At 40.1% G+C, this 13,002-nt stretch overlaps 1 protein-coding gene across 4 annotated transcripts in view; it reads left to right on the top strand.

Moving 5' to 3' along the window:
• Positions 1-13,002, top strand: part of tp73 (tumor protein p73) — a 29,021-nt gene that overhangs the window by 10,591 nt on the left and 5,428 nt on the right. For 3 of the 4 annotated variants that reach the window (XM_085781526.1, XM_085781527.1, XM_085781529.1), the window contains 4 exons: positions 3,909-4,157; positions 11,362-11,548; positions 11,667-11,782; positions 12,700-12,809. In XM_085781526.1, coding sequence (XP_085637652.1) covers positions 3,909-4,157; positions 11,362-11,548; positions 11,667-11,782; positions 12,700-12,809 — 662 coding nt within the window. Of the gene's footprint in view, positions 1-2,855; positions 3,049-3,908; positions 4,158-11,361; positions 11,549-11,666; positions 11,783-12,699; positions 12,810-13,002 lie in introns of those variants that run through there. The other variant, XM_085781528.1, reaches the window with a different exon arrangement.

Raw genomic sequence — 13,002 nt, 5'->3', positions numbered from 1 at the left:
CTGTTGTATTATATTTTTATGTTTGAGAAATGTTGTTGGACTGATCTGGTAGTGGAAATGATTCATGCAAAGACTGCAAAACCTCTAGTATTTTATCATTCATAGTGTTGATGAGCTCAGGATGACTGTCCATGCTGTTTGAGGGTGTGCTGATATTTTAAACCAGGACATGTTCTTATTGCTTACTTGAATTTGTGACTTTATGAATGAAAGCAGACTGATGTGTAATGTAGTGTTACAGAGGTAGTTGATTGTTGGCCCAAGCCTCAGGCATGTTTGGATCCAACCTCATGGTACAATGAATTTTAGTTTTCCTTAATATGACATTAATTTGAAATATTAATAGAATTAATATAATGGGAACTTGATGAAGAAAATAAATAAATAGTACAAGTTAGCATGAATGGACCTCTTGAGAATGATTTGTTTTTCTTCTTGAACCTTTCCCAATATTGCCAACAGGGGGCATCCTTCTTACAAATGTCTCCATAGTTTACCTCCCCTCAACTTCACCTCTGTTTAACATAGCCGGAGTTGTTTAGACTTGCATTGGTGTTCACATGATGCCGTGTCTTTCATTTATGTAGCCTAACTTTTTATTTTGTCAAGTTGTTGTTTTTTATGAGACGGGCAGATCTGTGGTGGTAAAAGTCCCTGTGTTGTTTGATAAAACTAAGGTTCAGTTTATGTCATTAATGACTATAAACAGAGGTCATTAGCGTGTTGATACCCTCTATCCACAGCTCATTATGTTTCACTCACCCTGACAAGTGAGTGTTGTTGTGGCTGGCTTATCTGCGTTTTTAAATGTTCTTAGCCTTTAAAGCTGGGTTTTGAGTGGCAGCTACCAGGATGACTGCCCATAGGGGACATCAGTGTCTATTGGGATGGGAAGATGGGAAAGCGAACATACACACACAGTTGCTCACACAGTGGCAACAGAGGTTTTAGCTCTGTTTCAACTTGTTGCGGATCAAGTTTAGGTATTAAGACCAAGCACACCTGTGTCTGTGTGACAGTGTGCGTGCGTGCCTGCGTGTGTGTAAAGTGTTTTCTGTTGTTGACGCATACACCTGGGCTTTCCTTGTGGCTATAAAGCCCCTTTTGACTCTCTGCTCAATGAAGGGAAGTCAGGAGGACAGAATGAGTCTTTCATTCACCTATCGCAAGAAAAAGGACATCTGCCTAGAAACAGATGTTGAAATCATATTTATTTCATGAGGGAGAACGCGTTTGAATCTCATCAATGCTACAGCTATCCTTCTTTTTACTGCTACATTTGAGGCATTTATGATCAAGGCTGCCTCAACACATTTTTATTTAAAATAAATCAATATGCTTATTATTTTCTTAATTAATGAATTGTTTTGTCTTCAAAATATGAAAAGATACAACAGCACAAGAATTGTCCTATTATAAGATATTCACTCACCTGTGAGACATGGTTGTCCATAAAGTTGGTATAGAATATTTTACCTTTTTTCATGAAATGCTTGAGACAATGTTGTCTATTCTTAATAGAAAGGTGTATATCGATCTAAAAACTCTAATGATCAATCTCTCCCAAACATATCACTGTGAAAATTAATCCACAATTAACCTTATGATAGGAATAAAAAGAGGAATGTGTCTGTAACAAAATTATTCCAACTTGATGGGCAACCATATTACAAAAGCAAAAAACAAACAAACATTAAAACCACTCCAAACTCAGAAACAACTGAAATGATTAATTGATTTTCTTATAATTTTCAACAGATTTCCTGTTGATTAACTTCCATGAATGAACTCATAATTTCAGCTCTACACTTGGTGCGCGTGATTTATCAAGGGACTCTTGCCACTTATTTGAGGCTGTATTTCTAGAGGGTAAACAAGCAAATAGCTATTTTTTATTTGTTGTTTTTAATCTGTTATTGATCAGAATCAAACTTGCATGAATACTGTAGCTGCATCTTTATTTTACATTGAACACAGTTTACATAAAACATTGACTTTCATCAACTTTCATCTGATCAACCACGGCATTGAAGCACATCAAGTTTATTGTGTGTTTACTGTGAGTTTTTGTGTGTGTTTTAGCGGTTTACTTAACTTGAACACACTAATCAGAGCGGTGGAGCATTGATCTCAGTGTGAAATCAGAAACGAAAAAAAAAAAAAGACCACGAAAAGAAACTAATGAGGATGAAAAGTTCCAGCACTACCTGTCTCAATGAGATACCATTGGTGTTTTTACTCTCTAATACAACATTCTCTCTTTTCTGGATGCACTGTCTTTCAATCTGTATTGGCCTTTTCTGCTATTTAAATCCACCCAAAATACCACAGATTATTTGTTAAATAATTGTATGTGTGTGCTTTGGTGGATTTGATCCAAACACCCCAAAAACTTTTATTAGATAATTTCCAGCCTGTATCAATTCATTTCAGTGTCCAGCGGTGTTAAAGCGTGTTTGTGAAAATATTCTGCCAAACTGTTGATATTGATATATAATAGCCTAAATGGGGGAGGAGGTCTGACCTTTGAACTCTTGTTCCTTTATGTGTTTTCCTTTTTTCATCTCTCTCTCTCTGTCTCTCTCTCTCTCTGTCTCTCTCTCTGTCTCTCTCTCCCTCTCTCAGACCAGACAGTGTTTACTTAAAAGTGCAGGCCTTCACAAGGTGTTTTGGAGCATGTGTGTACATGCACCCCGGCATTGCCGTATATGTCCGGGCATGCCATAATTAGAACGTGGTACAATTTTTTGGGTTCCCATCCCTCTTTACCTCTCTCCTTGTCTCCCGTTGTGTCAGTCTATGATTCCTCTCTCTCCACACCAGTCTACACCTTTTTCCCTGTCCTGACTGTAAATGTGTCTGCATGTGTGTCTGAGTGAGTGACTGAGTGAGAGAGTGTGTGGTGTGTCCATTGAAGCACACATCACTTGAACTCTCTGGTTAGGCTATGGTCCAGCACTCTTTTGCTTTACTGTCTGTGGACGTTTCTAACTGAGGAGTGGACAAATGAGACCAAAGCACTAAAGGATGTATTACGTGAAAAAGAAGGTAAAGATTTAGTCTTTTTCAACTCCTGGGGTGACTGTGTGTGCATCAGGATTTTTATGTTGTTGCTATTCCAGTGTGAACTTGCAAATCTTTCTCTGTTATTTGACACACATATGTATGGTACAAGCAGTGAGATTAAATCTGGCATCTTTAATAATCTACATTATTTCTTTCGTTTTCATATCAGTACTTGGCTGTTGGTTTCTCTTGCTGAATCAAAATTAGCTGGACTGAAATATGAAAGACTCACCCACTTCAGAGCAACAAATCTTCCCTGTCTTCAAACACAGTGCAGAGGACAAGAGGGGAATGGCAGGCAATTAGGCTGAGCAGAGATTATGCCTGTGTTTTACAACTCTCCTCACATAGCCCCGAGGAGGCTACTGTGAAAACCTCACTGCAACCGCTACTCATACACACACTCACACGCACACTCACACACACACACATGCACACAAACACTCAAGTTTGTTGTCATGAGTTTGTGGTGATTTTATCGTCTTTCTTTGTAAAAAGTCACAGAAAAAGTGCTCAGCATTGATTGTGGATACCTACCTTGACAGTTACTCATGTGCCCACACACATCCAGCATCACACACTCACACACTCACACACACACACACACACTCACACACACACACACACACACACACACACACACACACACACACACACACACACACACACACACACACACACACACTCACACACTACGCACAACTCTCCCTTCCCAGTGTAATCCGACCTCCCTCCAAGCCTTCAATCCCCTGTCTCTCTGAGACTTCTACCTGTGTCCTCCCTCCGTCTCCCTCCTCCCTCCTTCGACTCCCTCATTCTTCTCTGTCTTCTTTTCTCCCCAGTCCCAGTACAACTTGCTGAGCAGCAGCATGGAGAGCCTGGGGAGCCGTGCAACGTCCGCCAGCCCCTACAGCTCCGAGAACGCCTCCTCGTCGGCCGTGCCCACCCCCTCACCCTACTCCCAGCCCAACTCCACCTTCGAGGGCCTGTCGCCTGCCCCAGCCATCCCCTCCAACACCGACTACCCCGGACCGCACACCTTTCAGGTGTCCTTCCAGCAGTCCAGCACAGCCAAGTCTGCCACATGGACCGTGAGTACACACACTTTCTTGGCTTTGACGTGCTGTGTGTGTGTTTGTGTCTGTATACACAAGTGTGTTTCTCTGTCTTTTGTATCAGAATCACTCAATAAGTAACTGTATTGCCCGCAAATAAATGTGTTCACAAAGACACTCTCTCACATGCACATGTACACACAGTTATTCAAGTCAGCACATGTACAGACAGGCGTGTCACCTGCAAGAGAAAGTAGTGCATCTTTCAGTGATTCACCTCGTCTTCTTCTCACCTTATTTAATCACACCTAATGTAATGAATGCAGCAGGCAGGGTTTGGTGTGTGGCTGAGGCTCCTTTTATATCTATATATTGTAATATATATATATATATATATATATATATATAGAGAGAGATATACGTATATATACCATTTTTTTGTGAGTGTGATATGTTGCATCTCTAGATAATATAGGAGATCAATGCAGCATTGACACTTTGCAATAATGATCGTAACACTACACTAGTATGTCATGTCTTAGTCCATACATGACACGTTTAGTGTGGCTGGTGTTGCCTGTTGTTTCATAGTCAGAGTTACTGACTTATTTATTTGTAATCATCATTTATCTGCTGTTAACTTTTGGGAGGTGATAAGATGATAAACGCATTGGGTAAAAAATACACAAATCAAAAGAATCTGAACTAAGGAACTTGGGGAAAGACTTCACACACACAACTTCCTTGGTGTTGAGAGAGACAGGTGAAATGGGAGCTGTGTAATTTGTCATGACCCAGTGAGAAGTCTCTCGCTGGAAAGGTGTCACCTCCGACTGTCACACAGTTGACCTCCCTGAAACAAGAGAAACAAGACTGCACTTCCCTCAGTGTGTGTGTGTGTGTGTGTGTGTGTGTGTGTGTGTGTGTTCAGGTCTGAGACTGTCTCTGTGTGATTGACTGAGGGGCTCCTCCATGGCTGTGTTTGCTGGATTTAACCATGCGTGTTGGGATGTTTTACTCAGCCTTCAGTGATGTAAGAAGATCCCCCTTTGGACATTAGAGCAGTGGTCTTTGACCTGCTCCTTTTTTTCTTTCTTTCTCTGGTCTTAACACACACTCACGTCTGTCACCTCTGGCGCCTAAAGTTTCTCCCCTCACCTCCCCTCAAATATGTCTGTCATCTCTTTTCTCTCACTTCCATTCTCTGACTCATTGCATTCATAGAAACAAAGAGAACCAATATATATGGATGAAAATATGACTTTGTTTTATCCAAGAAGTTACTGCGATGAAATGAAATCCTAAAACATGTCAGGAACCTGTTTCAACCTGTGTGGTGTCAAATTAACCTGCTTCACTCTCCCATTGGTTTGTTAATTTTTCCTAATATCTTGATCTCAAAGAAGACAGCTGAATCCCAAATACAAATTTAGTTGTTCTACTCACTACATCTCTTTGTGAGAGACCCCAGATTTATCAGCAAAGAAGCTTTGATTCTTCCTGCCTGAGCAGTTAAAACCTGTTAGAGTGTGTAAGAGTTTTTGACTGGCGCGCAACTTATTATACAGAAGATGAGGCAGCAGAAAGAGGACTGTGATAGAGGAAACCTGTGATTATTCAGAAGTCTCTGCTGCACTTAAACAGGAGGGATTAGAATGAGAGAGACGGGGTGATTGCTCACACCTTGATGGATTTTACTATATGCTTTGTTTTCATCTCGCAAACCTGATTATAAGATTGACAAAGTATGAGACGATGTGTTTAACTGTTATTATACAGTGGCTATGGAACAGAAAACGTTTTAATGTGTGAGATGATTATATTTGATCCTTTAAGGTGATTTATGATGTCACTGACTGCCTTTGTTTGGCTGTTTCTGTAAATCGCAAAAGCACAGAAGAAAATGTGTCCTTTAAAATAGAAATGGCAGCATGCAACATGTTTAACAGAAAAACTAAATAAGGAAGAAAAAAAAAAGAAAACCAAGTGCACGTTTGCCAGGCTACATTTGAGGATTTTCAAAATGTTAGTTCTCAAAATAACAGATTAAGTTAAAGCCTCATGGAATAAAGATGTTTTTGCTAATGTGAGGGGATTCCCCCCAAAATAAGACGAAGGTTGCATGAGGATTGGCGTCTTGTGTGTGTGCATGTGTGTGTGCAATCTGCATGCTAATGTAGGCTATGTGTGTGTGTATTATTGCTAAATTCAACAGAAAATCCAGGTTTGAACATGCATGGAAATAAATCATGAGCATCTGGACGAGACTGAGTCACATTGTTTGAATGAAGGAGTCAACAGTCTCTGTGTTTCTTGCTATTTTCTTATGGCCTCAGGCAGTGGGGAATGCCAAATCCCATAGGGGCATATTGACTATAATCAGTTACCTCACTGCCCCTCTCCCCACCCTGCCACCACCCACTAAGAGAGGGCGGCATGCAGTGATTATGAGTCTTGCACAAAGCATTTTTTTTGGGTGAAATTCTCCTTTCTTGGTTAGCAACTGAATGATTGACAGGTGAAACTTGCGGCTGCACACAGCTGGCTACCAAGTCAGTCCGCATCTGCTTCACCAGAGACAGAAAACAAGACAACAGATGAGATCAGAACACAATACTTATTCTCATATTTCATAGTGTTTCCACATACAGTAAATCCATCCAAGCCTATGTTAAGGTAGTCTGGTAATCCTCCCGCCCTCCTTCTGTCTCATCAAACTCTGCAGCACTCTTGCGCCTTGAAGATGATTCCTTGGCTTGGACACAAGCAAGCGTCACTGTGGCTGGAAATGAGATCTAACACCTCCGCCTTTTCAAATAATAAGACCTCTTTCCATGCACTCAGACTTCAGTTTATGTCAGTGTGTGTGTGTGTGTCTGTGTGTGTTTGTGCACGTGCGCACGTACAGTATGTGTCAAGAGAGGAGGGGTTGATGTGGTGGGGGTGCAGGCTTGAGCATGCACTGCACGGCGGCTTGTCAGAAGCTGCTCTTCCCAGCTATTAGCCTCTCTCTCTCCGTTACCACACAGGTCCCAACATGCCCCACACAATGCGTCCTACCCCTCCTTCCGCCATGCATCATCCTCAGCCACATCACTGCTGGATGAGCATCTGACCTGAGAAAATACACTCACTCGCATTTTCCCTCTTCTGAGGACATTTAGTGCCCAGATGTCAACAAGCAAACACATGAAGTTGTCCATATCAATATAAGTTTGCACGACTAATTTCTATATCAGGAGCAAGAGCATTTTAGTCCATCAGGTAAATGGAGTGCCTCCAGGACTGATATCTTAACTAAGTTCAGTCCTGTACAACAGTGTACATGTTCCTGGTCAGGAAATGGTCTGGGCTGGACCCCATAAATCCAGGAAAGCAGGACATTTAACACCGCTGTATTCTGCTGTGTGTCCAATAACACTCCATCTAACACTGTGTATATGTCATGTTGTCAGAAAGACTGAACTTTTACAATCCCCATGGACTGTGCCAGTACTGCAAAGGAACAGCAGTCAATAGGAAACTATTCAGCTTTCTTTTACTTCTTTTACTTATGTATAAAATCATTATTTTCACAAGTGTTTCTCCCAACCCTAACTCTTTACTTACTGTAAGGTGAAAAAATAGGGGAACATTTCCTGTGAATTTCCCACTTATTGTCATTTGTAACAAAGCAAGCATTGAAAACAAATGTTAGGTCTAACTCATCATTTATCCCATGGAAATATTTCAAACTGCAGAGAGCCAAGCTGCTATTGAGAAAACGAAAAAAACCTGTCTCTATATCTTTGCTTCTTTCCCAAAGTCTGATCAAGACAAACAGCAATTACTTTAATGCTGAAGAAAGTGCAATTTTCTATGCTGATTTGAAACCAAAATAATTACAGACTGTTTAGAAAGCAGGCTTAGTAAGTCAGCTCTGTGTGTATGTGTGTGTGTGTGTGTGTGCATAAACATATTTGATATTTGGACAGTTAAGTGAATTTGTGGCGGGCAAGTTGTTGCTTGTGTATATGGTTGACAGTCTGACAATTATCACCCTGTCTCCAGGAGCCTGTCAGGACCTGCCTCCACTGGTCTACTGTGTAGAGGCAGGGATGGGTGGATGGATGGATGGATGGATGGATGGATGAATGAATGAAAAGATGACTGAATAATGGATCAATTTATGCTATGACATTAAAAGCCGACAAGTGAGTCGGGAGTTTGGATGAAATGCTGGAAAGGTCTGTTTCAGAGATAATAGAATGAGCACAGGTGTCTTATTTATCAAACTGCATTATAATTTTAGTGGTAAAACAGAAATTCTAGAATTATGTAAACATTTATGAAGATTTATCATTTGGTCAGATTGTAACCATTTTTTTTCTTCTTCCCTTTTTTAATATACTTTTCTCACTCACCTTGAAGATTTTTTTCCAGCTCATTGACTAAGTAAATAATGTCTGCAATCTACTGCCTGTTTTCTCTTCATCATTTTCTCCTTCCTCTCCATTTTTTTCACCCCCTCTCTGTCTTGAAACTAAGCCCAGATTATCCATCTCTTAGCATCTCTTGTCAGAACGCATGAGATATTGTCATTCCTTTTATTAAGGCTTAGCTTCTGACAATAAGGAATTGAGCTGAACTCACAAATTCATGTGTGCATGCTGAGGCATCTTCGTTGCAAGTGCACACTTGTCTGTGTACTGGATGAGTTCAGACATCTCTCATCCCTGAAGACTGAAACACACATAATTTATGACTTTTTCATGCACTCCGAGACATTTGAACACATATAATGTACAAATGTATGAAGCCACAATACAATGGTCCCCTATAATACTATAAGTTATACGATGCTGACAGGTTTTTAGAATAGACATGGGATTGTCACACTGACTACTAAATATGATTTAGAAGAAAACACCAGGGATGACCAAAACATAAAACCAAAAGAAGATCTGTTGCAAATAAGCTGGTTACACCCACTGGTACATTAGCTGCATATGTGATGTCACTATGTCAACTTAGATCAATATATTTGTGTGACACTATACGGTCTTCTTCAGTATCCCCTGGAACACACAATGTTTTTCTTCAGTAGTTGAGTGGGTGAGTGACTGATTCACTCACAGGTCCATACATTTTTTTTGGTCAAATGTTAAAGATCATTGTGTGGCCTTATGTAGCTGCATGGATACTGTATATCTGTCAGCGGTGTAGGATATGATATGATATGATATGAGTCAGTCTGCTGCCATTTGCACCCCAAGCCAGGAAACCACCATGACTATGAATGAGTTATTTTTCTGTACTTGCTTAGACTTTAAACCACAGTGTCTATGTTGGTGTTGTCCAGTGCTAAAAGAGTTAAAAAAAAATCAATTGTGATTGTGTTGAATGGCTCATATTCTGATATAAGACAGTAGGTGCTCAGGTCTGAAAGTAAGATGTCTGGTTGTTGCAAATTATTTATTCATGGTATGGATGGTCTGTTGAAACTTGTCAGCGAAATCTAGTTGGGAAAAGGTAATGTGGTGCGTAGGTATTTCCATTGCCCTCAGGGAAGTGCTCATGGCTAAGGGCATGTGAGTATGAGTGTGTGAGAACGAGTCTGCAAAGTGTGTGTGTGTGTGTGTGTGTGGTTGCGCTGGGGTTTAGTAACGCTGTCACAACAAGGAATCTAAGTAGTAAATTAATCTAAGAGTCTTGATGCTCAGTGGGAATTTTTTTTTTAAATAGTCCTTACATTAAATAAAATTTTAAAAAAAGCTGATATTTCTGCAATAGAAAATCTTGCATGTTGTATCCTGGTGCAGCACAGAGGGATCAAAGTCCAAGGGTCCACACAGAAAAGTAAATAGTAATCAATATCAACGAATGATCTGCATGAGGGGCAGAGATATGGCTTACAAATAAAAGGCAGGGACATTAAAAAAAAGTGTTTTTTCAAAGGACAGTGGTGATAAGAGGCACACACATGATGTAACATGGGGTTAAAGAAGTATACCACCAATATAGGACACTCATGAAAGACAGGGAAGAAAATTAATTCCACAGAAAGAAAACCTGATACTGACCCTGATCAAGAATAAAGGGGTATTAAACTTCCCAAAACACTTAGATACCCTTCCAACAAAATCCACATCACCTCCTGTTAATAAGCTTACACTGAAGAAACTTTAAAAATATGATGTATCATATCACTTTATAATTCGACCTTCAACTGAAATTTCCTTGAAATAATATCTAATGATTAATGCTTGAAGTGGGACTCTGGTTACCCCGACATTCAAGATAGACCATAAGTAGAGTACAACTGTTCATAGGATTATCTCTGCCCTGTTTTTTCTTTCTTTGTGCTTTGCCCCCTTACCTATCAAATACAAAAAGGGAAAATGACAGAGAAATTCAAAAGGGTTAGGGTTATAGATTACTAGGCTGTCTTCTTCTGCCATAAGGTGCATTGTTGCATTTGCTCATCATAACAAGCCCACACAGGACAACTGTCTTCTCGGTTTTTTTCCTGGAAGGTCCCAGTTTAATTTCCACAGGGAAGATTTTTGAGATTTTGTGATTGTGTTTGGGCATGTTAAGGCTTTTCCTTCCCTTGTCCCAGTGTCTTTTGATGCATCTGAGGAAGCATATTTAAACATGTACACATGAATGTGCATGTGCAAATCGCCATAGACTGATTCGAGACCTAGTTCAACACATTTTCTGACTTTAGCGACCCAAGTGAAATCAGCCTACAACTTGACTCATTCTAATAACACAAATGATTACACTTACAAGACAGATGACCCATTTTACAGCTGAGTGTTTTACAGTCATGTATTTTCTCTTTCTCTTTTCCCAAAGATCACACAGTCATGATTGTATACAATGATTACAGTGGCCTGCAGCTTTACTGTACTATTTTATCATCACATTGTATTTGTCCACGTCCCTTATTTTTGCTTTGATGTCTGTTGTGCGAAAATCTTTATGTCTAATGTATTGTGTTTAATCTTTCTATTGCTTAGCAAATGTAAATGTGAAGGTATTATTTTATATTTGCTCAAAAAGTAACAGATTTGATTCTTAAGTATGTTCAGTACATCATTAATCACACTATACACGAGTGTCTGAAAAATACCTAAACTGTTCAAAGCGGAAGAATATATCCTGCAGTTTGTTCAGATTTCAATGCAGAAACTATGTTTAGTTTTCTACTGGGAAAGTGTGGCTGACTCTGTGTGTGTTCTTTCCCCTGCAGTACTCCCCATTACTGAAGAAGCTCTATTGTCAGATTGCAAAAACATGTCCAATCCAGATCAAACTGGCATCCTCCCCTCCACATGGCAGCATCATAAGAGCCATGCCGATTTACAAAAAGGCAGAGCATGTCACAGAAGTGGTCAAACGCTGCCCCAATCATGAACTAGGGCGAGACTTCAATGATGGTAATGAAATGAGAGAGGACGAGACATATAATTTACTAATCATAACTGTGGTGTGAATTTTGCTTTGATTACATCAGCCAACTGCATCCTCACCTTTCCTCCATCATTCTTTACAAAGGTCAAGTAGCCCCAGCCAGTCACCTGATCCGGGTCGAGGGGAACAACCTCAGCCAGTATGTGGATGATCCTGTCACCGGGCGACAGAGTGTCTTCGTGCCCTACGAGACTCCACAGGTTGGTAGTTCATCATCATATATATGTATCATAGAGACAGCATACTGGACTCATGTCTATGCTATGTTCAACATGGACAAAATATTCTGGATATTATGTATTTTATACAAGTCAAGACACTCAATTGGTCAGTCAAGTTCACTCCACAGAGAGCATTTCTGAGATGATGCTGGGAATGTCAAGAGTGACAAATCATGTCTGTGACCAGGGGTGGATTTAGATATTGGCATCTTGGGCAACTGCCCAGGGTGACATCTTGGCACTGGGGACAAAAAAGTTGATACACTTGCGTGATCGTTTTCTGTCGCTCAGTTGCACATCAGATCAATGATGTCACCGCGTTGGAGCGGGTGCTTCTTAATGTTTGTGCAGACTTCTGCTGAGATGGTCTCCATTCTAGTTTGACCACAAATAACCCCGTCCTCTACCTCTAAGCTATTACTAAAATCAGTCACACCAGGAAAATCTACCACATAAACTACCATTCATTCACAATATTGTGAATACGCACATTTATGTTCATAATATGTTATACTCCCAAATGCCAATAAATTATTAATCATAAAAAACGATACTGTGAATACCAGCCTGTAGTTTCACACAGACATCATCATAATATTTCCCTAGGTTGTGGGAAATCATGAAAAATAACAAACTTTTCTGCAAAACATTTATGATTGATATTTGCACCAAGGAGAGCATGAACTGTTGCCGGGCTCCAAGGCTTAGATGACAATTGTCCAATTTAGGATTGTGAAGTGAAGCATTTGTGCTTTTCAGTAATTGTGTGTACAGCTATGGAGCTTCATCAAAGTGTGCGACAGTCCTGCCCTCTAGTGGCAGATTGGTCACACTCACTGTGACAGAGATAAAAAAAAGAAAAGAAAAAAACACCTTAAATCCATTATGTTTTGCAGGTGGGGACTGAGTTTACCACCATCCTTTACAACTTCATGTGTAACAGCAGCTGCGTGGGTGGTATGAACAGGAGACCCATCCTCATCATCATCACTTTGGAGACCAGAGAGTAAGTCAGCAATTCTTACAGTCACACACACAGTTCAAACTAATTTAGCTTGGCTTTATATGTTTGTTTGTTTTTTTCTCACACTGGGTACATCAGTTTCATACATTTAGTAATGTTTTACAACTGTACATATTACAACATTACAAAATGACCAACTCACAGAACAACTGCAGGTGCAAAATAACTCAACTCA

This window comes from Trachurus japonicus, chromosome 7 (assembly GCF_045865225.1).
Source record: "Trachurus japonicus isolate A0001 chromosome 7, Traja_1.0".
Taxonomy (NCBI): Eukaryota; Metazoa; Chordata; class Actinopteri; order Carangiformes; family Carangidae; genus Trachurus; species Trachurus japonicus.
The sequence above is the reverse complement of the archived record's forward strand: the minus strand, read 5'-3'. Positions and strand labels throughout refer to the sequence as shown.